Here is a 26,465-nt window from a genome sequence, read left to right as displayed (position 1 = left end):
TAATTTGTCGCGCGGTGCTGTCATTTCATCAGCGCTATCACATAATCATTTTACACTTTAATTCTTTGCTGCTCCGGCACTTGTTTTTTTTATTAATTGGCATTCGTTTGTGCACAGAATCAATTGCAAAATGTTCACACGAGTCATACGTGTTCGCTCAATGCTGCGCGGCTTATCCACGGCAGTTGCCTGCACACGCAATCGTCATACCCAAAATTGCATGGTGGAATACTTTAACGAGGTGCGATTGCTGCGATACAAGGGAGCTGTGTCTGTGATGCAGCCACATCGCTTCTTTAGCCGAAAACGGGGCGATAACGAAGATGACCTAATGGGCGAGCCCGAACTTTTGGCTGATCACCGTGACTCGCAACAGCTGCCGGCGACCGTTGCCGTTCCGGATGTGTGGCCGCACGTGCCAATGTTGGCGATGCGACGAAATCCTCTATTTCCGCGTTTCATGAAGATCGTCGAGGTTGGTTGCTTAAACTCGAAATCGATTTTTATTTATTAACGCGCTTGTTTCTCTTACATAGATCTCGAATCCGATTATAATGGATCTGTTGCGTCGCAAGGTGAAGCTAAATCAGCCGTATGTAGGCGTTTTCCTTAAGAAATCCGACGGAGAAGAGGAGATCATACACAAGCTGGACGATGTCTATTCTGTGGGCACATTTGCTCAAATCCAGGAGCTACAAGATTTGGGCGATAAGCTGCGCATGGTGGTTGTCGCTCATCGACGTATTAAAATAACCGGCCAAGTTGTGGATGAAGTGCAGCCACCCACTAAACCAGGTAAATGCCAGACATAAACACTACCCAAATATTGTGACAATCGCGTCGTCTCTTAACTCCCAGTGAAAATGACTACTTTGCATTATCCACTATTTAATATGAAATTACGCATCCCAGCTGAAGATCAATCGACTGGTGCGGCTGATGCAACAGCAAAATCAGCCAGTCGAAGTGCGCGCAAGACCCGCGGACGCACCCCACGGCGACAAGCACACAAAATAAACGATGCAGCCAGTGCTGGGGAGCTTGCGCAGCGCCAAACGCTGGAGCCACCGCTGCCCAGTGGACGTGTGGAATCAACGGAACCACCTAAACCGACCAAGCCACTGGAAGATCTTACAAAACCACCACCAACAGCTGATAATGCTGGTAAGAGCACGGAAACGTCTACAGCCGCTCCGCCTACTGCGCCGCCCGTTCTCATTGTGGAAGTGGAGAATGTTAAGCAGCCGGCGTATAAGCAAACCGAAGAGGTCAAGGCTCTGACACAGGAGATTATCAAGACTTTGCGCGATATTATCACCATGAATCCTTTGTACAGGTAAGAGCCAATCTTCAGATCAGCGAAGTTTTATAATATAGCCATATTTCAACATTTCGCACTAAATCGAATGCCGCTTCTAGACATTTCTTTAGCCGTATTATGTAATATTTTGTATGGTAAATAGTTTTGGTAATTTTAAAACGACTTGAATCTAGCTAACTTATATAAATTTTGCTTTTCAAGCATTTTGCATGATCAGCATACTACTAGTTCATTTACCTAATAGGAATGCCGATTTTTGTTATTATAGAGAAAGCTTACAGCAAATGCTGCATCAGAATCAGCGAGTGGTTGATAATCCTATATACCTTTGTGATTTGGGCGCCTCATTGTCCGCTGGCGAACCAGCCGAACTGCAGAAAATTCTGGAAGAAACAGATGTAAGCATTTGATATATGTTCTGTGCCCTTGACTAAGCCCATCCCGATTTGTTTCCTTTAGATACCACAACGTCTTCTGCTCGCACTGGCGCTGCTCAAAAAAGAATTGGAGCTGTCGCGGCTGCAGCAAAAGATTGGACGCGAAGTGGAAGAGAAGGTTAAGCAGCAGCACCGAAAATACATACTCCAGGAGCAGCTGAAGGTCATTAAAAAGGAGTTGGGTATTGAGAAAGACGATAAGGATGCCATTGGCGAAAAATATCGCGAAAAACTCAAAGACAAAACTGTGCCGGAAAGCATCAAAACTGTTATTGACGAAGAGCTGACCAAGTTAAATTTCTTGGAAAGTCACAGCTCGGAATTTAAGTGAGTCGCCAGCTTTAAAATGTTAATACATATTTCATTAATTTGTCTCTATTGTAGTGTTACACGAAACTATTTAGACTGGCTCACCTCATTGCCTTGGGGCGTCATAAGTCCCGAGAATTTATGCCTTGAAAAGGCCACCGAAATTTTAAACAACGATCACTATGGCATGGAAGACATTAAGAAACGTATCTTGGAGTTCATTGCTGTTAGCTCTCTCAAGGGTACTACGCAAGGCAAAATTTTATGCTTCCATGGGCCGCCAGGCGTTGGCAAAACGAGCATAGCAAAGTCTATAGCACGCGCCTTAAATCGCGAGTACTTCCGCTTCAGCGTCGGTGGCATGACGGATGTGGCAGAGATTAAGGGTCATCGTCGCACCTATGTGGGCGCCATGCCTGGTAAACTTATACAGTGCCTGAAAAAGACCAAAACGGAAAATCCGTTGGTGCTTATCGATGAGGTTGACAAGATTGGAAAGTGAGTAAACAAACTATATATATAATCGATTAGTTCAGGCTGTTATTCATGTATCTTTCATTCAAACGACAGAGGTTATCAGGGAGATCCTAGCTCTGCACTGTTGGAGCTGTTAGATCCCGAACAAAACTCCAATTTTCTCGACCATTATTTGGATGTGCCCGTGGATCTGTCGCGTGTGTTATTTATTTGCACAGCGAATGTGATAGATACCATACCCGAACCTCTACGCGATCGCATGGAACTCATCGAAATGTCCGGATACGTTGCTGAAGAGAAGGTGGCAATTGCGCGACAATACCTGATACCACAGGCTATGAATGACTGTGGTCTAACCGAAAAGCAGATCAACATTACAGAAGATGCGCTTAACATGCTGATACGCAGCTATTGCCGTGAATCTGGTGTGCGTAATTTGCAGAAGCAGATCGAGAAAGTCATACGCAAGGTGGCGTTCCGCCTGGTCAAGAAGGAGGGCGAAGAGTTTCCCGTAAATGCCGATAATTTAACAACGTTTTTGGGCAAGCAAGTCTTCAGTTCCGATCGCATGTACAACGTAACCCCAGCTGGTGTTGTAATGGGCTTGGCCTGGACAGCAATGGGCGGTTCGTCCTTATACATTGAAACCTCCAGGCGTCATATACGAGCTGAGAAGCCTGAAACCAACGCCGGAGTGTTACATTTGACTGGTAACTTGGGCGATGTGATGAAGGAATCTGCACAAATTGCTTTGACCGTGGCACGAAACTTTTTGTATACGCATGACTCAAAGAACAAGTTCCTGGAGCAGGAGTAAGTAACAAGCATTATAGTTGTTTATTTAATGACTCATCTCATCATTTATTGGACTTGACAGACACATTCACCTGCACGTGCCTGAAGGATCTACGCCAAAAGATGGACCCAGCGCTGGTGTTACCATAATCACGGCCCTAATTTCACTGGCCACCGGGAAGCCAGTGCGTCCGGATGTGGCAATGACGGGTGAGGTCTCCTTGAAGGGCAAGGTCTTAACAGTGGGCGGAATTAAGGAGAAGACCATTGCGGTAAATCTATACCAAACCAATTGTAGGCAACATCACTTACAATAATTTATTTTATAGGCTCGTCGTAGCGGCGTCACTTGCCTTATTTTGCCAGCTGACAATAAGAAGGACTTTGAGGAGCTGCCCAGCTTCATAACCGATGGCTTGGAAGTGCACTTTGCCAGCGAATACGAGGATGTCTATAAGATTGCCTTTGGAGACGCAAAGTTAACGGCATTGCAAAGCGAACCTGACAGTACATCTGAGACGGCGCGTATTAAGATACCAAGCGCAGCCACAGCGACTGCAAAACCTCACAGCACATAGTCTTAGCCACTAAGTTTAGGCTAAGCTTTGGGTTGGGCCTAGGGGAGACACACTGAGTTCACATATACCATTTAGATATGGCTAATGTTAAACAATTTTTAGTATTTACATAGGTATATGTATTTAGAGCAAAGCATTTGTTAAGCTAATGCCAAGTAAATTTATTGTACATTTTAATATATGTTCATCTTATATATCCGCATTGGCTATGACCCACTCCAGATAGCGATCAACGCGCGTGTAGATGCCTGGACGCTTCGGTTCGCCACAGCGCAAACCCCAGGATACAATACCAATGGTGACCCAGCGCTGATTTGGCAACTGCACGAGCAACGGACCACCGCTATCACCCTGACAGCTGTCTAGGCCACCCTCCGGTAGTCCAGCGCAAAGGGCCGTATCCGGTATATGGTCCACAATGGCCGCTTGGCATTCCGATTGCTTCCATATCGGCAAACTTGCCTACAAACGGCAAAGACAAATATTGTTTTGAATGGCAGACTCGTGACCGTTGACAGGCTTACCTCCATGAGTATCTTGGAGTGTGGACCATTAAAATTGAGTGTGCCCCAGCCCATGACAATGCCATTGCGTCCGGTCCAATCTTCGTTTAACGGCGGCATGCATATCGGCCATATATATGTATTGAACAGTGTCGGACGCTCGATGCGTATGATGGCAATATCGTTTTCGTATGTTGTTGGATTATAGTCGATATGGAGCACCATGTTACCAATGCGAAAGTCGCGCGCGCGCGTCTCATTCAATTGCTGTTCGAAATGGACAGGAATTGGTTCAACATCTCAGAAAAAGGTTTCATCTATATTTACATGCGTATTGTACTCGCCCAGTCGTACAAATATCTCCTCCTTGGGACACTTGTACAGGCAATGGGCCGCCGTTAAGACATGACGATCTGTAATGAGCACACCGCCGCACCAGACATAGGTATAGCCCTGGCGAAGCAACGCCACCATCCAGGGCCATTCATCGGACTCCGCTGGACGTCCGCCACTTATTCTAGGAAATTGCCGTGTGGTAATGCCGCATCCCCTGCTCTCTGGACGATTGATGATGCGCGGTTCCTCATTAGCGGAGCTGCTAGCAATCTGTGGACTAAAACGTGACGCAGTCGACTGATCCGTACAGCAAATACCGATAGTACTATAAAAAGAATCAATTTAAAAGTGAGCTTTAATTAAATAGTGTAGCTGTTACCTTTTCTCAATAACGCACAACTGGGAGACCAAACGCCAGACATCATCCTTCAGCTCCGGCATGCGGCAGTAAATTATGTGCCGACAGCGACCGGTTTCGCCTAGCGAAGTGCGACAGGCACCATAATCCTTGTTTTCCTGCAAAGTTTAAGGTGTAAGCAGACTCGCTTGGAATTATGGCTGCTAACCCAAAAGGAAGTCTCTTCACCACATCCATGCACCCAGGTTATTGTACAAAGTTTTCCTTTATACCAAATTTTTAATTACAACTTTTTTTTTTTTAGTAAACAGGCCCAAGTTAAATTATCTTTTGGTTAAAAGTCATGGATCCCAAAGAGTTAACGTTTCAGCCAACTAGTTCGGAACTTGGAACTGTGAGGTAAAACCTGTCTGATCTTAAACTAGTTATTATATCATTTTAATTTTATGACAATCATAAGATTTTCTTAGTTGTGGCTTATAAACTTGATTACTTACCAGTATTGGGGAAGCACTTTCAGCTGGTGCCTGTCGCTTGCTTAAACGATGACGTGCTAAGAAATTCGATATGCCGGCATTGGCATTATCATAACTAGCATTAGTCCGATTGTATTGCCTATTCTCTGCGGCACCCCACACAAACTCATCATTGTCGTCCAGATCCAGTAGATCTGTGGCAAAAAAGCAACCAGGAATCAATACAGGAATTGTTCACTGCTCCAGCAACTGAACCCACCAATGTACTCCGTTGAGTAGCTTTTGGCCAGCGCCAGCTCATATCTGAAGCTGAGCAGCAACGCGAATATTAGATGTAAGCACTTCATCGTTGCCTTGAAAACTGAATGCGAAAAAAAAAAAATAGTATTTTTCTCGCAAATGAAATTGAAATTTTTATCGCGTGCCGCTTCCGTTGCCAGCAAGCGTAATTGTGTTTTCGTACGGCTCTAGAGAAGCTGATGGAGCTGAACGCAGTGTCTCAGGTTTTCGCTGTCTCTCTCGTATATTTCTCACTGTCCTCTTCAAGCTGAGCTTGGATTGCAATGGCTCACCTTGCTTGTGAACTTGTTTGAGCCGTTGACACTTTTGATTTATCCTTATAAAATGAATTTTTTGTATGATGTTCTCTAGTCACGTCTTTGAAGTACGCAGAGAAGAGCCCGACGAGATGCTTTAATACCGAGAGCTCAAGCTCTCGAGAGCGTTTAAGCACGACTCCCGCCACTGACTGCCACTTTATATAAATACATATATATTTGATTATTGTATTTATGGTATATAGTTGGGCTTATCGGAGAGCAGCACTTACATGCCGGTCCCTTTTAATGCTTATGAGCTTTGGAGTTAGACCCAGTTTCCATTGCATGTTGCCGACCTACCCATATTTGAAGATAATCCATATCCAAAGCTAATGTTTGGGCAACATTTACTTCACCTGACATTGTTGCCCATAAACACAGTGAACGTGTTGTGCATTGTTAATGATGCGGTTCGTCGGGTTTGGGTTTCCATAGAAGTCGATTTAACAATTACCAATGTGTATATAAATAGCTAGCTAATTCTACATTTAATTGCCTTATATCAAAGCCCAGCGTCAGTTATACATCAAATAATAGATAAATCACATAAACCGGAATGAGAGACGAAAATGTCGTGAGAAAGAAGACGTCCGAACAAAGCAAGAAAATTATTCATTAATACGTTCGTATATTAACTAAACACAAGTTGAGTTCTCAAATTGTGGACTGCTTCGATAAGCATCAGAAAATATATCACAAAATTTCGGATCAAATCAGAGCGCAAATTAAACAGAAATCTAACCCAATTATATCTGTTTTGAAACATTGTTACAATTTATTGCTGATATTTTGTTGTTAACTAAATACAACAGTATTTAGTGCACAATATTATATATATTACACATATATTTAAGCAACACACATTAACTTAAGCTAACAAATTAACGTATCCTTTTTTTGAATAGGGACATCATAAAGAATTTCTACAGGCGTTTAGTTTTACATATAAAAATCGCTTTTTGCTAATATATTTTCTTTGGTTTCTGGTATAGATTGTTTTTATACGTAATCTCCAAAAAGGGTTTCACAAAAATATAGATAGAGTTTGTTGTGCGGAAACCTCTGCGACGTATAGAAAGTTGTACGGTATTGCGGTGTAAATAACTAAATTAATCTAAGTATATAAGTTTATATATGTATATAAAATCAGTACACATTTATTTGCTTGTATATATATATAATATTAGACCCTTGATTTTTGAAAACATTCACTACTTCACACACAGCTAAATAGGGGCTCATATACACATCTATATTATACGGTTCCAATACAAATATAAACGCGTGTAAATTGTATAGTTATTTTTAGTTTAGGTGGAGTTGGAAAGATCTGACATTATTTATTCGGCTCTGCTTTCATTGATTGTGCTGTACGTGAACTTTTGATAGAGGAAGTGTTTTAGATGAGATCTTTCTTTTATCATATTCATTTTGTTTTTAATCATTTTTCTTTTCTAATTTCTAATCTAGAAGTTGCTTGTGCTTTTTGCAGTCGAATTAATATTTATGTTGCTTTTCCTTTTTTTTGGATCACATTTAGGTTAACAAAGCATAAAGTAATGTGTTTATAGATATACAACTATAGTTTTTGATTGGATTTGGATAGAGTTGCGGTGCCCTTGAAGGGAGCTTGCGAATGCAGGGGAAGACTTAAATTTGTGCATTTTCCGTGTTGAGCAAAGCAAATACATATTTTTTTTTTAAATGCTAGTCTTATAAATAGCTTCGAATGCTGAAATGAAGCTAATTGATTTGATGAAATTATTGGGAGATTAGTTCCATTTAGTTCTATTGCACTGCAGCAGGTTGAGGATTGTATGTAAACAAGGAATTAATCTTGGCAGCACTGAAATTGTTTTAGAGTGTTAGATTTTTCGTATTTTTGACAGTAATTGCTCAATTTTGAATCATATGCTTATAATGCCTAGAACTATATTGGTCATTTAAGCATTGTATTTATGATGTGGACTTGCATTTTGATCTCCTTGTTTTGATTATGTTCCGTGAACTCAACATGGAATAGATATCTTTTGATTTTCGGAGCTTAGTCCACCAGTCGAACGCCCGCCTCGACATCGTCGGCCATGGTTACGCCCTTGGACTTCTTTTTGCCATCCGCCGCTGACTTCTTCTTGCTGAGCACCAGTGTCTCGGGCTCATCCTGCGATTGTTGACGCTTGCCACCAGCTGCACCGCTGCTGGCACCATTGCTGCGCAGCTTGAAGCGCGTCGTGGCAGCGGCCGCATTGTTGTTGGCACAATTGCAGATGGCATCGAAGATGCGCACCACAAAGCCGCGGGCACGGTTAACCACTTTGCCGTTCTTAAAATCTGGTATGGCGAAACCTAACAAGATTAGTGCCAAGGCAGTCATATGAAAATATAAAATTAAAGGGTTCGGTGAGCGATTGACGAGAAAAGTGCAACGAAAATATATTTATATTCACATGCGATTGAGGAAATAAAAGCAAACTCAGAATGAAGCTATCGCAGAGTAAATAACAATTTTCATAAATGTCACTTTTAATTGTTGACCTGTCACTCTGTCACTCTTGCCACGCCCCTGGCCCAAAACAAGCTTATAAAACGGGCCGTGCAACACATATTTAACGCAATTGCGTTCCATCATGAGGCTTAACAAATACAAGGATCCATTGCCGCTGCTCGTTCACTCGCCCAATTGCCGCCGTTACAGATCCTGGCAGCTGCTGCTCGGCCTGCTGCTGCTGTGGCCAGAACTCTGCGGGGGCGTGAATATGCAACAGTTTATACAATCGCTGGACATGATGCGCAACGGATGTATGGTCAAATTTAAGGTGCCCATGGAGATACTGAATCGCATACGCGATGGCGATTTTGACATGGAGCCCAATCAAGATTTGCTGGTGAGTCAATCAGGTCAACCAGGCCATAGAGTCCAGCAGTCTATAATTTGTCTTTTTTTTTACTTATTTTAGTGCTATACGAAATGCGTGGCACAGCTGGCGGGAGTTTTGACCAAAAAGGGTGAATTTAGTGTGTCCAAAGCCTTTGCTCAGGTGCCCATCATTCTGCCACCGGAGCTGCAGACGCCAGCCAAAAATGCGCTCACCCATTGCAAGGAAGCACGTAAGTACAGTAAAAGCACACTAAATTGCACCCTAAATTCCAAAAGTAGATGTCAACGGTTCAAATATGTCAATATGTCATTTACCTGTCACCTGCGACAGACTTTTCTCTCATGCTAACAACAAATTATCTTGCAAACAAAGTATATTAAAGATTTAAAAAACAAAGAGCTTAAAATGAACAACTCTAGAGTAGCTTATTAAATAAATGCAATTGTTAAATATCAAGTGTTATAATTTAAAATCATTTTTAAATAATTATGTTATATAAATACGTTTGCAAAAAACTTTTCTGTGCATCTAATTGAATTCTGAATTATGCGAAATATAGTTTGAAATGAAAACAATTAGTTTTTCACCAGCGTCTTAACTAGACCCAAGAAATTTAAGAATTTAATTTCATTCAAACAAAATCCTAAAAAAAAGAAACTAGCCAAATAAAAGACACTATTGTCTTCCCATCAGATCCTATCCGTTAAATCGAAAATACGAAGGAAGTACAAATCTTAGACTTGCTTTCTAAAATTTTAACAAACAGCCTAAAAACATAAATTGGAATGCATTGAAGCAGATAGAAAACCAGCTAGATATAGCTATAAAATGGCTATAATGTGGGCGTGAGAGGTCTGCTCCCATACAAGAATGTACAAAAGTTAATGTAAATAGGTTACCTTAAATATCATACTTGAATTTTTACTGGATTTTTAAGAGTGTAAAAGATTTTAAGCATATTTTTAGGCTATTAACTTTTAAATACCTGGGTGGGATCGTAGAGAACCCAAATTTGAACTGCTGATTTCCACTAAATCTTTTTTGCTGAGCCCCACTTTAATATACAAATAATTAATTTAATTACAGAGAATGCCCACAAGGACACATGCGCGAAGGTGTTCTACATAAGCAAGTGCATGGCGGACTTTGATCGTGCACACTTTAAGTTTCCATAGCAAAAAAAAAGAGGTAACATTTTCAGAATATTTGGTATTCTACTTACTCTGTCGCTTCTCCTTGCCCTGTGGAAAAAGAAAGTGCGTGTTTGCAATGCATTAAACGTTCGATTTAACGGAAAATAAATTTTTAGCCAACCTGTTGCAATTTGTGCGCCTCGAGCGCACGTTTATTGGCCTCCGTTTCAGCGCGTTGGGCCACCTCATCGATGAACTCGTTCAGAATGGCCATGTTGTTGGGATTCTGTTTAAATTGCTCGATGCGCGCCTCCAGAGATTCCGTTTCGATTTTGTTCACACTGTCTGGTGAGGCGGGCTCGGGTTCCGCAAATCTTGCGTGCATTTTTTATGTATTTAATTGAATATTTGGAAAAATATTTTAAAAATTTCCTGCCACTCGTGAGCCTTTGCCCTTGTCTAAAGCACACACGCACACACACACACACACTCTGATTCGGTATGTACAAGGAGTTTGCTTTGTGCTGTGCGTTTTGGTTAAAAATCAATAGTTGGCCACTTCTGGGGCTCCCGCACATGCGTGTTGGGCGCGTGTTGCGGAGTGCACAATTGTAAATATTTGCATGGGGGTAGCTTTCTGTTAATGCTGTTTATTGCATGTGTTGTATAAACTAGGGTTTTGCACTTAAATGACTAATAAAAGGGGCGAGAGGTGAGAATAAGGCTATTCCAGATGCGATAAATCATCCAGTTCGGGCGGTGCGCGCACTATTTCCGTTTCAATGATCAACGAATTGGCATCCACAATGCTCTGAAATGCGTATAAACAGCATATTAGAGTGGGGGTGTTTTTAGGGATTTGGCAGGTACCCAGGACTGCTACACACATTATCATTGCTGCGCGCTGTTAGCAAACTGTTTGCACCGCCAGCACTGCCCGCTGAGGATGAATTTGAATTTGAGGCATTGGCGCCATTCGCCGAAGACGATGACATCACCACACTGTGCGGTGAGCTGCCACGGCGCACCACCTTCGCCTGTGACTGCTGTGGTGAATTCTGTGTTACAATCACAAACTTTTGTGCCGGTTGATTCGCTTGTATGGCGCGTATTTGTGGCAGGGCGGCAACAACAGGACTGCTAAAAAACAAGAGAATTGCTTATTAATATTTCAATTATTTCGAACAAGATCATTCCTAACTAGCTGACTCCACATTACACAAACTACAAATTACTCTATTCTAATTACTCTCACATCACTTTATTTCCATATTTGTTCCGACTGTCTGATCAATGCACAGCTCAGCCCGTATGAGCTAGATAAGGCTTCACGCTAGGGCGGGGTTTAGGGAAATTCCACGCGGAAGTGTGAAAAAACCGGGGAAAACGGTTGTATGAAACTTTTCTGTTTTCTATCACATAAGCTCTTCTTGAAAGTTAATGAAAAAGTGCCCGTAGGGCGTTAAATAGATGGAAAATGAATTTCTAAAGATGTGGAGTGAAGTCGGCCAAAGCCGGGAAATCTCAGATAGTGGATATATATTCATGTAATACAGGGTATAATTTATATCCATTACTAGATTCTAATTTCTTAGTTAACATAAGATCAGTTAGACAAGAAGCTATACAGATAATAGCTTATATATAAGTGAATATCTTACCTCTGTCTTTGTGAGTTGGGCATGGACACGCGTCCAATGGTTGTGGCAGTTTGAGCGGCACTTGTTATGGGCGCGGTGTTGATGCTGCTTGAGGATAACGTGACAGTGCTATTGGCTGGTGCATTGCGCACCTTGACCACAGCCTGGCACAACGAAGGACCCAAGAAACCAAAATCTATTTTATATTCTTCGGCAATGTCGGGGGCTGCGCGCATTTGCTTTAGTATAGGCGGGCAGCATTTTTGGAGCATGGCACGTATATGGCCAGCGGCTGTTTTATCTGTATTGCTCATCGAGGTGCCCAGCAAATGTGGCTCGATGCGTTCCGATATGAACTTGAGGCGTGGTATAATAAACACTTTAATAACTTCGCCGCCCAGCTCTGAGAGGCCCGCAATGGAGCCATACAGCGATGATAAATGGGTTTTATCGTTTTGCAGAGCCTTGCTAAAGATCCTGTAAAAATTACAAATATTAATGATGATATATCATTGGATGAAATCTTTAGTGAAATTACCGCGTTACACGCGTTTGCAGGTTGTTTGTAAGCGTGTTGAATGTTTTGCAAATTTGCGCCATAAGGCGGGAGGCAAAATCACGCAATGCCCAATGATTGTCCAACTCAGGGCGCATGCACAGTTGCTTGGATACAATGCAGGTCATCACAGAGGGTATTAGTTCATGTAGCTAAAAGAGTGAAAAGTTAATTGTGATCTCTATAAAGTTAGCTGTTGCGTTAGCTTACATATTTCTCCAGGAAAAGCGATGGATTGTCTAGGAGGGCACGCACCATGCGCATCAAATAAATCAGCAACGCCAAATTATTTTGGACGACATTAACCTTGACGCCCTCGGCAATGAATGTGCACATGCGAGGTAGCATTTCGTGTAGGCCGGGATCAGAGCCAAGCGATTGGAGCGCTTCTGCGCGCCTCGGCTCATCCGACCCGACGCAGGCCTCGGTGATCTCCTTATAGTACAGCTGCTGTTCCACAGATAACTCGTGCGTTGCCAGTTGCTTGACGTGTATTGTTTCCACATTCTTAAGTTTGTGTATTTTGCCAGTGGTGGGTTTTCCGGCGGCATCTTTATTGAGTCCTTGGTCCAGTTTAATAACGGGATTTACGGAGTCCAGGAACTGTGAGTCCTTGGAGAGAGGTGGCGGATTTTCCGGAACAGTGGGTTGTATGCCCTCCACAACAAACCAATGTGAGCGCAGCGTCAGGTCCAGTGGTATCTTTACCGAGCTGTTTGCGGTTATCTCACTTAAATCGATCTCCTTGTCCTCAGTGAAATGCAACTCCCGACCGCCGCCGGAGGCGAAGCGAAAGGGTATAAAGTCCTTGGCAACGAATCCATACTGCGGCTCAATGTTACGCACTTTTAGTGACATATCGATGTCTTTGACAGACAGCTTTTGGCGCTTGGCATGGTGCATGAATTTGGCGGCATCCTGCACAATGCGCTTAAGCTTAATGGAAACATCTTCTGCCAGCTCTTTGGCGGCGTCGTCGGATAGAGAGCCCACTCCGATGCTTTCGGCTATTACTTTCATTGATTCGGCTGATATGCTGGAACCATACAGCATGCTGCTAGCTGCACTGCTAGTTTTGGACGATTTATTGCTCATTTTAACAAATAAACAAAGATTTTTCACCCAGCAACAGTATTTATCTTCCTCTTGCTACGGGTAGAGGTGGGAGAATAGCGTTGCCGATTTCCCTGATGACACATTCTGTTGGCTAGAGTTATCGAACTAAAATCTGTTTGACTTGATTTTAGATCGACTGCGATTGAAATGTACAAGATATTAAATTTGAAATGTAAAGTTGTTAGTTATAATGTAAAATGATCATTAATAGATAGTTATCAGCTTTCTGCCTTTATTAGTTTATGGTACAACTGCGAACAGTGTTGGTAAGATGACATTGCCCTGCTGATTCTCAATCGAATACTCGATAGCTGACTAATCGATGCGGGCAAAACATCGCTTTGTTTTGCCATCCCTAATTCGTAGTTTCTTTTCTTTATTTATGTTCATACCTTGTGGCTTTTTTGTTTTATTATTGAAATTATAGATTATAGTATGCAAAATATTGCAAACGTTATGCCATAAACCATTTAAAACCTGTGCAAGTGTAAAATATGTTTAGCAATTATATTGAAGTGCATTGAAGCATGTCGTGTCGCGCCTTTCGAACAAAGCAGCAGCAGTGAAAATTCAACGCGAGACTGCAGGGTGAAAACGGCGCCATTTTAAGAAGCAAAACAAAGCCACACGCAAAAGCAGAAAGTAAAACTTGAATGCAATGCAATTAAAGGCGCAAAAAGCATATGCATATGCTCAAATAACAATTTTATTATCGGTGTGCATAATCAATTGACGCTACAAAAAAATATTACAAAACGTAAGTGTGCATGTGTGTGTGTGTGTTAGTGAGTGGTGCTCCCTACAGCCCCCGCCCCCACAGCCGTTGCTGTCTGTGGCGTTTTGTGGTTTGACCTACTTAAATTGTCAAAAATTCTGAACGTGCTGTAATTAATGTGACCCGGTTAATACAATTTTGCCAACTTCCTCGCACAGCTTCGCCCTCGAGTCGAAATATGAGCAGTGGCCAAAATGAGGCATCAGCAGCAGCAAAAAAGGAAAAGGTTCTCGAAGCGCAGCAACGTACACAAGAATCCGGCAGTGAAAATGAGGTAAATCGCGAAAAACTATAAATTTATTTATAACCCAGGTGTGACGCATTAAATAACCACATAAAATTAACATTAAGTTTTACGACACACATACATACACAAATACATATGTATGTATACCATATGATATGCTCAAGTCCTTTTGCCGCGCTACTTCTAGAAAAACACCAGCCCACATTTGGGTATTTCCAGAAAACATTTAAAATCAATTAACACACGTAACGTGGCTAACGTTTTAAACACCATCAAAAGATTAACATTATACGTTTTGTATGTCTATGTAGAGAGCTTTATAGTTTTGGCATGAAAAGTGTAATGCGAAATGTGTATATTATATGTATATAGCTGCCATATATATCGATCGATCGAAAACTAAGTTCCATCATGCTTCACAAATCTGAGTAAATCACGATCTATATGAAGAATCCTTCGAAAAAGTTCTCATAGGGATAGCACACCTTCAGGCATCATAAATTGCTGTTTTAATTAACTTAAGTTATTTACATATAATTAACATATTTTTGGTTTTTTAGGAAACCGACTCTATTACGGATCAGTCGAGTCAATCGAAGTCTACGAAATCAGCAACACAATTTAGCGTGCAACGTTCGGATACTGATGGACTGCGCATGAAAATATCGGCTATAAGGAACCCGCCCTCAACAACAGCAACAAGTTTGACAAATTCAACAGCTACTAAAGAAACAACAAAAACTGCGTTAACAACAGTTGAAAACAGCTCACGTAAAAAGCTAGCAAAGGTGCGAAAGATGAGCGAGGCTCAGGAGTTGAGCGGCTGCTCAGCGGATGGCAAGGAGAAGCATAGAGAAAAAGAGAAGGAGAGGGATAAAATGTTGTCGACAGTAAACACAACCAAAAAGATTAAAGTCAAGCGCAAGAAAATTGCGCAAAAGAGCAGCAGCAGCAGCAGTAATAACAACAATAACAATAGCAAAACTCTTCGCAAGCCTGCAGCAGCTTTTAGTTCCGATTCTGAGGATGATTTGCCCTTAAAGGTGCATATGCAACGGGCGCCACGATTGCTGCTAACAGCTATTGGCGGTAGCCAGGGCCAGGGCGAAAACCACATGGGTATCTCTAGCAGCGACAACGAGGAGCTAGTGAGAGCAGCGGATCTGGTGAAGGCAGCGATCAAGCGCGTAGAAAGCGATGCTGAGGATAACGCCAGCGTGGCAGCTGGTGTTGCTGCTGCGAAAATTAAGCAACAGCTGCCGCAATATCAATCTACGCTCCTGAAGGACTTTATGGAAAAAACGCAAAGATTGAATCAGCCTGGCCATGCCACCAGCTTACCCAAAGCAGCGATGCAGCCAAGTGCAGCAGCGGCAGCAGCAGCAGCAGTTAATAACAGCAGCAGCAACAACAACACACTATCGCAGCCACTGCAACGCAAGCGACGCGGTCGCCCAAAAAAGTTGCAACCAACTGTTGCCACCAGCGCACCTGCTGCTCTTCCTGTTGCCGTGCCCACCATAAACGAGTCGGCAGATTCGGGTGTGATAAGCACAACGCCTTCGCCCAAAATGCAGCAGTTGCTGATCAGTGATAATGCCAAGCCCAAAATAGACATGGCCTATCTGGATAAACGCATGTACGCAACGGCGGAGCGTGTGTTGTATCCACCGCCGCGCAGCAAGCGCAGACAGGGCAACAAGAAGGTAAACAAAGAGGAGCTGCAAGTGGATCCACTCTGGCGCAAGATTGATGTCAACAAAAAGTTTCGATTGCGCACTGTCAGTGGCTACAAAAGCGATGGCGGCGGCGGTGGCGGCACCTCAAATACTATTTGCAGCAAGATTCTTGCTGCGAAAAGCGGCTACGTTTCGGACTATGGCAGCGTGCGGCATCAGCGGCACAATCACAATTCGGGCTACAAATCTGATGCCAGCTGCAAGAGTCGATATAGCAGCCGCAGCTGTGCCAGTCGTCGCATGAGTCGCGCCAAAAGTTGTGGCTATCGCAGCGACTGCAAGGAATCCTCCGGCAAATCCAGCAAATCACTGCGTCGACGCAGACGAGCCTCCATGCTGAGAAGCGGCCATGAGCAGGCAACGCAGGCGCTGAGCGATGAGCATGATCAGGATATATTGCAGCTGGCCGGCCTCTCACTTGGCCAGAGCAGCGAGGAGAGTAACGAGTATATCAGCAAGCCCAGCCTAAAGTGTTTGCCCAGCACCAGTGCCAGCAAAAAGTATGGTGAAATCAATCGATTCGTGGCAACTGGCCAATATTTCAGTGGAGCTGCAAAGCCAACAACTACAAGTGTTGCTGCTGGAGCCAACACAACAACAACAACCACCACAACAGCAGCAGATAATTTTATACAAGGTACGTATGAAAACGAAAGTAAATGCTGTTTAAACTAGGGCTGTAGAGTTTGAACCAGCGACAAACTGCTTGTTAGTTCGACTCCGCCTGCGATGCTTGCTTTTGACTCACAAGCTCACAAACTCTAATTTATATATTTAACTTTAATCTTAATTTTACTAATTATATATTGTTTTGTTCTAGGTAAAATGTTGCTGCAGCGCAAACACTCGATTAGCCAGGACACAATGCTGCCCGGCAAGAGTGCGTGCAAAATTAAGAGTCGACGCTCGTCCGCCGCGAGCATGTGCAGCAGCTATGTGTCCGGTGCCTCACGAGTGCGTCGACGGCATCGTCGCAAAAGTTTCAGTCATGCGAAATCGCTGAACATTGACTCCAAGCTGCTAACCGAGATTGACATAATTGCAAGTACATTTCATGCGCGTTGTCGCATCCAGGATGATCGCTTAACGGCGAGCAGCGGCAAGGAGAAGCTGCTCGCCGAGGCCAACAAGCTGCAGGCCACGCTCACAGCGCCCATTGCGGCCACGTTGCCGCTGCTAAATGGCGGTGGCGGCGGCGGCAGCAACAGCACCACATCTGCAGCTGCAACAACAAAGCCGCTCAAGCGGGCACTCAAGAAGCGCAAGCTTAACGAGCCCCTAATTGACTTTGCCATGCTCTCGGCCAGCGCTGGCAATAGCAATGGCATCAGCAACAACAACAGCAGCAGCAGCAACGGCGCCAAGCGGCGACACAAGAAATCGAGCAGCAACAGCGGCGGCAGCAACAGCTCTAGTCCCGACGATCACAAGCTACCGCTGAAGAAGCGTCATTATTTGGTAACAACCGGCGCCGAGGTGGCATCGGCTTTTGCCAGCAACGGTAAACTGAATGCCGAAGCTTGGGCAGCTGCTGCAGCGGCGGCCAAGAGCAGCGCAAATACCAAAGCCCAGGCGCAGTTCAATGCCAAGAAGCTAACGCCCAAAAAGCGGCATTTGCTGGTCAGTCAAGAGGTCGCCAGTGGCGCAGCCGCTACAGCTGGCAGCGCTTCGCCGTTGCGCATTGTCGTTGACAATAATTCCATAAGCGGTGGCAAGCTGCTGGACATAAGCCCCAGTTCGCTGTGTTCCCTGAAACAGCAGCGGCGTCAGGGCGCCAAAGCAAAGAACTTGCTTGTGGCCAGTGCGGGTGCAGTTGCTCGAGAGCTGCCCCAGCAGCTGCAGTCGCCTGCAGGAAGCAGCAGCTGTCCTCCGCCAGGCATTTTTGAGCCTTCCGTGGAGCTGGAAATACAAATACCCATAGCCAAACTCAATGAGTCGGTCATCACAAAATCGGAGGTTGAATCACCCCTGCTGGCCGCACTAGACATCAAGGAGGATGCCAACAAGAAGGAGCAGTGCCAGCGCGTGCTGGAAACGCTGCTGCACAAAACCGGCGGCAATTTGTTGCTCAAGCGCAAACGCAAGAAAATCAATCGCACAGGCTTTCCCACAGTTAGACGTAAGAAGCGCAAGGTCAGCGTTGAGCACACTCTGTTGCCACAGCAACAGCAGCAGCAGCAGTTGGAGCAGCAGCAGCAACAGTTGCCCGCGCGCGAAACACGCAGCAGCAGCACCCTTGCAGCGGCTTTGACAATGGACTGTGAGCGAGTTCCGAAGACAGGCGAGGCGCAGGAAACTTTTGTGGCACGCAGCAGCAATCAGCGCACGCCGCGTTTGTCTGTGGTTGCGCTGGAGCGTTTGCAGAGACCCCAAACGCCGGCAAACAGTGGAGGCAATGCCAGAGGCAGGCCACGTGGCAGAGGCAGACCTAAGCTGCAAAAACCACAACCACCAGCACCACAACAACAACAACAGCAATCACATCCGGTCGCTCAGCTCTTGGAGGTGCAACCGGCCAAAAAGCGCGGGCGCGCTGCCAAGCAAACGGAGTTGCTGGTGCCCAGGCTGGAGCGCAAGCTGGAGCCTAGCATAAAACTGCCAGCAGGCATTGATCCCAATACAAACTTTAGCTGTAAAATACGCTTAAAGCGACGAAAAACCATACAGCAGGAGGCAGTCAAGCAACTTGAGCCAGCCAAACAGCCAGAGCAGCAGCTGCGGTTAGATGTGTCCACGCCTCTGGCAACTAGCGATGACCGAATGCAAATTGCAGCCGAAGCGGCAGCCAAGCGCAGTCAGCAGCCAGTGCCAGCGAGTGAGCATGAACCCTTGCCTGCCCAGGAGTCCACATTGAATTTGGCCACCGACTATGGCAGTTGCAGTGATACCAGCGAGGATAAATGCAGCACTGCATCGCAGCGGAAGCGTACCAAACTAAAGAAAAACTTTTTGGTGGCAGGTCTCTTCTCCAATTACTTCAAACAGTTGCCAGCTGGAGCTGCAGCAACGGTTCCATCCACAGCTGTCGCTGTCAAGCAACCAAACAGAAAAGCTACCGATGGGGAGCAGACGGAGCAGCAGCAGCCGCAGGTCAGCGTTCTGCTGCCACCGCCCAGCTATTGCGAGCGATATTTCAGACGCACCCTTAACGACTTTGAGTTGCCGTATGATATTTGGTGGGCCTACAGTCACGATAAGCTGCCCACGCGCCATGTGGTGCCCTCTTGGAATTATCGCAAAATACGCACTAATGTCTATGCGGAATCGGTGCGTCCTAATCTGGCTGGCTTTGATCATCCCAACTGCAATTGCAAGCCTCAAGCGAGTGGCGCCTGTCTGGACAATTGCCTGAATCGCATGGTCTATACAGAGTGTGCACCCAGTAATTGCCCAGCGGGCGACAAGTGTCGCAACCAAAAGATACAACGTCATGAGGTAGCGCCGGGCGTGGAACGTTTCATGACCGCGGACAAGGGCTGGGGCGTGCGCACCAAGCTGCCCATCGCCAAGGGCACCTACATACTGGAGTATGTGGGCGAGGTGGTCACTGAGCGTGAGTTTAAGCAGCGCATGGCTAGCATTTATCTAAATGATACTCACCACTATTGTTTGCACCTGGATGGTGGGTTGGTAATTGATGGCCAGCGAATGGGCAGCGATTGCCGTTTTGTGAATCACTCCTGTGAGCCCAATTGCGAGATGCAAAAGTGGAGCGTGAATGGGCTATCGCGCATGGTGCTATTCGCCAAGCGTGCCATTGAGCAGGGCGAGGAGCTTACCTACGATTACAATTTCTCGCTATTTAACCCATCCGAGGGTCAGCCGTGTCGTTGTAATATGCCGCAGTGCCGTGGCGTCATCGGCGGCAAGTCTCAACGCATTAAACCGCTTCCTGCGGAACTAAAGACAACTGCCGGTGCGGAGAGTGCAGCGGCTGGATTAAAGGAAGCCAACGGTAATCAACATGGGCGACAACGGAAGCACAAGGCCAAGAAGAATGCGCAGCGCCTGCAGCAAGCAGCCAAAGAGGCAATGGTTGTGGCACGCGTGCAGCAGCTTTCCGAGAGAGAAAAGAAACTTGTTAAGCAGTGTAACATCTTTCTGGTACGCAATTTCGAGAAGGTAATTCAAATGAGTTTTTTGGTTCGATGCAATCTCTTAATATTTACGGGCATTTACAGATTCGTCGCTGCAAGGCTAAGCGCGCTGCGGCAAAAGCGCAGGCTGCTGCTTCACCAGCTGCTGGGGATTCTGATTTACCAGGACGTCGTCCATCGACACCATCGTCCAGTTCACTGCTGGCCGCACAAATCTCGGCACTGTGCACGCCGCGTAACATGAAAACGCGTGGCCTAACGCAAGCCGTACAGGATCCGGAACTGGAGAAGATGGCTAAAATGGCGGTTGTGTTGCGTGACATTTGCACAGCACTTGAATCGCTGAAAATGTTCGATCTGCTCTCCACGTTGCCCAGCAGCAAGAAAAAGAAGCAGCTAAAGACGACGCGTCTCGACTTTAAAACCATTCAAGCACAGGTGGAACAAGGACATTATAAAACCCCACAGGCATACGATGAGCACATGCTACAGCTCTTCGCAGAGGCACGTCAATTACACGGCGACGACGAGGGCAAGTCCAATGCGCTGCAAACGCTGCTGGAAAGCTATACGCAGCAGAAGGCGGCCAACTACGCACAGCTGCTGGATATACTTGGCAAACCAGAGGCATTGCACAGTTTTAAGCCCAAGGAAGAGGAGGAGGAGAAGGTGGCGGAGCTAGCGACAGCAACAGACCAGTCACAGGAGAACATAAAGCCGAGTACAAAAGTAATTGCGTCCGCGACGCCAGAAACTAGTGCAGCTGTTGATGTTGGTCCAGAGCTGCCGCCAACCGATGAGGAAGATGTGATACGTTGCATATGTGGCCTGTACAAGGACGAAGGTCTTATGATTCAGTGCGCCAAATGCATGGTCTGGCAGCATACGGAGTGCACGAAGGCAGACATAGATGCGGATAACTATCAGTGTGAGCGCTGCGAACCGCGTGAAGTGGATCGCGAAATACCCCTGGATGAGTACACGGAAGAGGGACATCGCTACTATCTATCGCTAATGCGTGGCGAGCTTCAGGTGCGCCAGGGCGACGCCGTTTACGTTTTACGCGACATACCTATTAAGGATGAGACAGGCAAGGTGCTGCCCAGCCAGAAACACACGTACGAGACCATTGGAGCGATTGATTATCAGGAGTGTGACATTTTTCGCGTTGAGCATCTGTGGAAGAACGAGGCGGGCAAACGTTTCATCTTTGGCCACCACTTTTTGCGTCCACATGAGACTTTCCATGAGCCCTCGCGGCGATTTTATCCCAACGAGGTGGTTCGCGTCTCATTGTACGAGGTAGTGCCCATCGAGCTAGTGATTGGACGCTGCTGGGTGCTAGATCGCACCACATTCTGCAAGGGCCGGCCCATGGAGTGTAACGATGAGGATCATTGCTACATATGTGAGCTGCGCGTGGACAAAACTGCGCGTTTCTTTTCCAAGGCCAAGGCGAATCATCCGGCCTGCACCAAGAGCTATGCCTTTAGAAAGTTTCCGGAAAAACTTAAGATCTCAAAAAGCTATGCGGTAAGTGCAATAGCTGAAATATTAATATGGAAATCATTAAATCAAATTGTTTGCAGCCACATGATGTGGATCCGTCGTTGTTGAAAACGAGGAAGCAAAAGACTGATATAGAAGTAGGAGCAACGCCCATTAAAATGAGCAGGCACGAGCAGAAGACAGGTCAGACAACGGGCAACAGAAAGCAGCGTAACACACAGGCAGGGACAGCTACCGGAGCGACTGCATCAACACAAGTACCTGTTCAAGTATTAACGCCCGTCGCGCCAAATGGACAGGTTAATATCTAAAGAATACCAATTGGCAACATAATCACATTTAATCAATTTCGTTATGGCAGGTTCTCAAAAAGAAGCGCTCACGCTTGGAAAATGTTCTTAATACCATGAAGCTCAAATGTCTGGATGCGCAGACAGCGCAGGAGCAGCCAATCGATTTGTCCTACTTGCTAAGTGGACGCGGCGCCCGACAACGCAAAACCAACTGCACCAGCAACGGCGGCAGCAGCAGCAACAACAACAATTCGGCAACGCCGTGCGCCTAGTGGATGCTAATATGTTTAGCCATGTATATAAATAACTTTAGAGGCATTGCGTACTATTTATACAAAAATATTAATAATTTTATGTTTAGTTTTAGTTAATAAGTTGTAAAGCGCATAAAACGGTGATAGTAGTAATTCTAGTTTGTAAATTGTTATGAACAACTTCTTGAGCAACTTACGTACGATTTTTATAAAAGCTGCAATTATTTATGCATATATTTTTACAATTATTGCAATTATTTGATTACACATGTATGCCTATGATTACGGTCCATCTTTATAGAAAAATTTCTTATGCTTTTTAAAATTGTTTAACATATGCATTTCCATTTATTATTATTATGTTTTACAAAAACCAAGGCCCCTCTTTTAATAGCGTTTAGCATTGTTATTTTAAATTATTATCTATTATGTTATGGCTGCTTATCAAACTACTTGAGCAATACAAGTAGTGTACTCATTGCGCGATTAGTTTTAAATCATGTATATTTTAAAAAATTGTTATCAACTTCTAACACAAATTTAAAAGTAAAATATATATATATTTTCATTAACAAGCAACATCCAATTTCAAAAGGCCACTGAATGTTCTTGTTATATCGATAGTGAGCTTTGCGATAGTAAAGCTCTAGCAGATTTTAATATCGATAGGCCTAACTCGTAACAGCAACCCTGTTTCGGGTTTCTTTTTTGTTGGCACGTTGATGAACGACCAACACATTGGAACTGTGCTTAATCAAATAATAATAATAATCAATTTATTTAAATTAGGCCAGTGCCACTGTGTTCCATTGTGCAGCAACCAATATTGGATTGCGTGATCACGGTCAAGTGTATAGCAGCAACAAGCAACATTAACAGGATGAGTCAATACGCGATCATTTTGCAACGTGAGTTTCCGGCTATAGACAATGAGCTGAAGGACTACGTTGAGGGCGTCCTAACAGGCAGCGAAGAAGATTTTCACACGTGCGATGACATCTTTGATGCTGTGGGCGACATACTGCAGGGTATCGATGGCGAAAAGTCTGAGGAGAGCATACGAAGGCTTTGTGATGAATTTTTCAATATAATAAAGAATAACTCGAAGAACGTTGAGCACAAGGTGCTTAATGCGCCTGTTAACATTGAAGAGATGGCCAGGAATATGGAGCGTATGGACAAAGATATGCAGAGTATATGGGTGGTCAACAAGGATGGCGCTAATGTGAGTAGCCATTCACATTTCAATGATGTTGCAATTAATACAATTATCAATTATAGAAAGTGGATTCCAAAAAGCTGGAAAAAGCGGAAGCTAAACTAGTGCAGAAACAGGAGAAACGCCAAGAGGTGACCAAGCTGGGCGTTGTGCCGGTGGCTGTTAAGCTGCAAACGGCCACCGCTTCTCAGGTGACCAACAAAAAGAACACCAAACTGGATCAAAAGGGTCTCAATCGCTCCATGGACATTAAAATAGAAAATTTCGATTTGGCTTTTGGTGAAAAGTAAGTCAACCCAGTTTAATAATCCCATTACGATTCCAATATAAAATTGTAATTTCCAATTTTATTTTTTTAAAGGGTTCTTCTGCAGAATGCCAATTTGCTGTTATCCTTTGGCCGCCGCTATGGTCTGGTTGGCCGGAACGGACTCGGCAAAACGACGCTGCTGCGCATGATTGCTGAACGTCAGCTGCAAATACCGTCGCACATCACCGTACTGCATGTGGAACAGGAGGTGGTTGGCGATGACACCTCGGCCGTAGAGAGTGTACTCGAATGTGATACGGAGCGTACCCGTCTTTTGACGAGGGAAAAGGAAATTCTAGCTGCCTTGAATAGCGGCGTACAGGATGCGACGCTTTCCAGCGAACTAAGCGAAACGTACGCCGCACTGCAGAATATTGAGGCTGACAAGGCTGTGGCACGTGCTTCTGTGATACTTAAGGGTCTGGGCTTTGATGCAGACATGCAGCTTAGACCAACGAAATCATTCTCCGGTGGCTGGCGAATGCGCTTGGCTCTGGCTCGAGCGCTATTCTCCAAACCGGATCTGTTGCTGCTTGATGAACCGACGAACATGTTGGACATCAAGGCCATTATTTGGCTGGAGACTTACTTGCAAACCTGGCCGACAACTATCTTAGTTGTATCTCACGATCGCAACTTCCTCGATACGGTACCAACGGACATAATCCATCTACATTCCCAGGAGCTAGAGGCATACAAGTGAGTACCCATTCTGATTGTACCCAATCAACAGATTTTCTCCAATCTCCTTATCTTTCTCAGAGGCAATTATGAGCAGTTTGAGAAAACCAAAACGGAAAAACTTAAATCTCAGCGACGAGAATACGAGGCGCAACTGGCACACAGAGCACATGTTCAGGAATTTATTGATCGTTTTCGCTACAATGCAAACCGTGCCTCATCTGTGCAGTCCAAAATCAAGATGTTAGAGAAGCTGTAGGTAAAACGAGAGCTTTAGCTGATGCTGATTAAACTCATATTTTGCTTTGCTCACCAGACCCGAGCTTAAGCCGGTGGAAAAGGAGACAATTGTAACGCTCAAATTTCCCGATGTGGAGCCGCTCAATCCGCCCGTGCTGGCCATCTCGGAAGTCTCGTTTCGCTACAACCCCACTGATCCGTTGCCCATTTTCAAGGGTGTTAATCTATCAGCCACCTCGGATTCGCGTATTTGCATTGTGGGCGAAAATGGAGCGGGCAAATCGACGCTGCTTAAGATTATTGTGGGCCAACTGAGCACCATCCACGGCAACATAGTGCTTCATCGTGGCCTGCGCATTGGCTACTTTGCCCAGCATCATGTTGACCACTTGAATATGAATGTCACCTGTGTGGGTGTCCTAGCGGAACTGTTCCCTGGTCGCCCTGATGAGGAGTACAGGCGTCAGTTGGGAAGCTTTGGTCTTTCGGGACCACTGGCTCTGCAGAGTATTGCCAGCTTGTCTGGTGGACAAAAATCGCGTGTGGCCTTAGCAAAAATGTGCATGGGTATGTATCAAAATTTTCAAATTCAATGACGGACATTCTATTAAGTTCACTCTCTTAAATAGCGGAACCAAACTTTCTAGTGCTTGATGAGCCGACGAATCATTTGGACATTGAAACTATAGATGCACTGGGCAAAGCTATAAATGCATTTAAGGTATGCCCAAAACCTTTATAAACACTCCCAAAGCTAACTTAGTTATGTTATTTTAGGGTGGCGTCATTTTGGTCTCTCACGACGAACGTTTAATTAAAGTCGTTTGCAAGGAGCTGTGGGTATGCGGAAATCGGACAGTGCGAGCTATTGAAGGCGGCCTGGATGAATATAAACGTGAGGTATACAAGGAAATCGAAGCTAATAGCTGAATTTTATTTATTTTACAAAAGATTGCGTGAAACAAAATATAGCAATAAATTTGTAGTTTGTCAAAGATATTTAAAAAAGATTTAATATAGAAAATATCAACAAAATATAGTTTGTAAAACTTACGAATAGCTTTAGCTGATAAGACTACAGATGGTGTCATTGTGTATGTGTGTGTTTGTCTAAGAATGTAAATGCAGACCATACATGAATGCTGGCAAGAAGAAGAACCAACAGTATAAATACCGCTGCACATTGAAGCTGGGTCTCAGTTGAAGATGCGACGCAGTCCTGTGCAGATGGTGTTAAAATGTGAATTTGTGCGAAAATATAAAATGCAAATCATCTGTGTAAACTAGCAAGAGGAAGATCCTGCAGTATAAATAGGGCTGCCTATCGAAGCTGGGCCTCAGTTAAAGCTGCGGGGCGGCCCTTTGCAGACGGTCCTAAAATGCGATTTTACTTGTGCTTGTGTTAAAATATAAAGTGCAGATCATGTGTGTAAGCTCGCAAGAAGAGCTAGCAGTATAAATAAGGCTGCATATAAAAGCCGGGCCTCAGTTGAGGCTGCGCCGCCGACCAGTGCAGATGGTGTTAAAGTGTGAATTTGTATAAAAATGTAAAGTGCAGATCATGTATGAAAGCTAGCAAGAAGAGCCA

The 26,465-nt window shown here is 44.7% G+C and overlaps 7 protein-coding genes across 15 annotated transcripts; 4 read left to right on the top strand and 3 right to left on the bottom strand.

Annotated features, from left to right (window-relative positions):
* The first annotated feature begins 12 nt into the window (after nt 1-12).
* On the top strand, nt 13-4,094 carry Lon (Lon protease). 4 transcript variants are annotated; one of them, XM_032435039.2, is made up of 9 exons: nt 13-475; nt 537-795; nt 859-1,336; nt 1,566-1,719; nt 1,781-2,085; nt 2,143-2,565; nt 2,638-3,357; nt 3,422-3,611; nt 3,669-4,094. In XM_032435039.2, the coding sequence occupies exons 1-9, from the start codon at nt 131-133 to the stop codon at nt 3,915-3,917; spliced, it is 3,123 nt and encodes a 1,040-aa protein (XP_032290930.1). In that variant the 5' UTR covers nt 13-130; the 3' UTR covers nt 3,918-4,094. The 4 variants fall into 4 exon arrangements, with proteins under 4 accessions (XP_032290930.1, XP_032290931.1, XP_015030637.1 ...); XM_032435040.2 differs by having other exon boundaries at nt 14-475; nt 913-1,336; XM_015175151.3 differs by having other exon boundaries at nt 14-475; nt 1,590-1,719.
* Nucleotides 4,054-6,300, bottom strand: LOC6624540 (venom protease). Of its 2 annotated transcripts, XM_002047511.4 has the most exons (7): nt 6,163-6,300; nt 5,850-5,951; nt 5,612-5,784; nt 5,136-5,272; nt 4,748-5,081; nt 4,442-4,687; nt 4,054-4,379 (listed from the first exon to the last, which is right to left on the bottom strand). In XM_002047511.4, the coding sequence occupies exons 2-7, from the start codon at nt 5,935-5,937 to the stop codon at nt 4,107-4,109; spliced, it is 1,251 nt and encodes a 416-aa protein (XP_002047547.1). In that variant the 5' UTR covers nt 5,938-5,951; nt 6,163-6,300; the 3' UTR covers nt 4,054-4,106. The 2 variants fall into 2 exon arrangements, with proteins under 2 accessions (XP_002047547.1, XP_032290933.1); XM_032435042.2 differs by having other exon boundaries at nt 5,850-6,282.
* On the top strand, nt 5,443-10,381 carry lush. Of its 2 annotated transcripts, XM_070208544.1 has the most exons (4): nt 5,443-5,513; nt 8,885-9,074; nt 9,147-9,297; nt 10,155-10,381. In XM_070208544.1, the coding sequence occupies exons 1-4, from the start codon at nt 5,458-5,460 to the stop codon at nt 10,241-10,243; spliced, it is 486 nt and encodes a 161-aa protein (XP_070064645.1). In that variant the 5' UTR covers nt 5,443-5,457; the 3' UTR covers nt 10,244-10,381. The 2 variants fall into 2 exon arrangements, with proteins under 2 accessions (XP_070064645.1, XP_002047546.1); XM_002047510.4 differs by lacking the exon at nt 5,443-5,513 and having other exon boundaries at nt 8,728-9,074.
* On the bottom strand, nt 6,949-10,702 carry LOC6622837 (uncharacterized). 3 transcript variants are annotated; one of them, XR_004303720.2, is made up of 4 exons: nt 10,383-10,702; nt 10,291-10,309; nt 8,163-8,535; nt 6,949-8,035 (listed from the first exon to the last, which is right to left on the bottom strand). XR_004303720.2 is itself a non-coding variant. In XM_015175852.3 (3 exons), exons 1-3 carry the CDS (start codon nt 10,584-10,586, stop codon nt 8,234-8,236), a joined length of 525 nt encoding a protein of 174 aa, XP_015031338.1. In that variant the 5' UTR covers nt 10,587-10,702; the 3' UTR covers nt 6,950-8,233. The 3 variants fall into 3 exon arrangements, 2 of the variants coding, with proteins under 2 accessions (XP_015031338.1, XP_002047545.1); XM_015175852.3 differs by having other exon boundaries at nt 6,950-8,535; XM_002047509.4 differs by having other exon boundaries at nt 6,950-8,520.
* A 133-nt stretch (nt 10,703-10,835) lies between these two features.
* Taf6 (TBP-associated factor 6) lies at nt 10,836-13,750 on the bottom strand. 2 transcript variants are annotated; one of them, XM_002047508.3, is made up of 5 exons: nt 12,608-13,750; nt 12,380-12,549; nt 11,863-12,318; nt 11,089-11,341; nt 10,836-11,012 (listed from the first exon to the last, which is right to left on the bottom strand). In XM_002047508.3, exons 1-5 carry the CDS (start codon nt 13,490-13,492, stop codon nt 10,926-10,928), a joined length of 1,851 nt encoding a protein of 616 aa, XP_002047544.1. In that variant the 5' UTR covers nt 13,493-13,750; the 3' UTR covers nt 10,836-10,925. The 2 variants fall into 2 exon arrangements, with proteins under 2 accessions (XP_002047544.1, XP_032290932.1); XM_032435041.2 differs by having other exon boundaries at nt 11,089-11,338.
* Nucleotides 13,751-13,888: 138 nt separating this feature from the next.
* On the top strand, nt 13,889-23,013 carry ash1 (histone-lysine N-methyltransferase ash1). Its single transcript, XM_002047507.4, has 7 exons — nt 13,889-14,270; nt 14,447-14,562; nt 15,096-16,911; nt 17,095-20,396; nt 20,456-21,904; nt 21,961-22,179; nt 22,242-23,013. Exons 2-7 carry the CDS (start codon nt 14,467-14,469, stop codon nt 22,443-22,445), a joined length of 7,086 nt encoding a protein of 2,361 aa, XP_002047543.2. The 5' UTR covers nt 13,889-14,270; nt 14,447-14,466; the 3' UTR covers nt 22,446-23,013.
* A 136-nt stretch (nt 23,014-23,149) lies between these two features.
* On the top strand, nt 23,150-25,876 carry LOC6622818 (ATP-binding cassette sub-family F member 3). Its single transcript, XM_002047506.4, has 7 exons — nt 23,150-23,652; nt 23,709-23,932; nt 24,008-24,655; nt 24,719-24,892; nt 24,954-25,444; nt 25,507-25,598; nt 25,655-25,876. The coding sequence occupies exons 1-7, from the start codon at nt 23,308-23,310 to the stop codon at nt 25,805-25,807; spliced, it is 2,127 nt and encodes a 708-aa protein (XP_002047542.1). The 5' UTR covers nt 23,150-23,307; the 3' UTR covers nt 25,808-25,876.
* The last annotated feature ends 589 nt before the right edge of the window (nt 25,877-26,465 follow it).

The sequence above is a fragment of the Drosophila virilis genome, chromosome 3 (genome assembly GCF_030788295.1).
Source record: "Drosophila virilis strain 15010-1051.87 chromosome 3, Dvir_AGI_RSII-ME, whole genome shotgun sequence".
NCBI classification, from domain to species: Eukaryota; Metazoa; Arthropoda; class Insecta; order Diptera; family Drosophilidae; genus Drosophila; species Drosophila virilis.
This window is presented reverse-complemented; position numbering and strand designations above follow the sequence as displayed.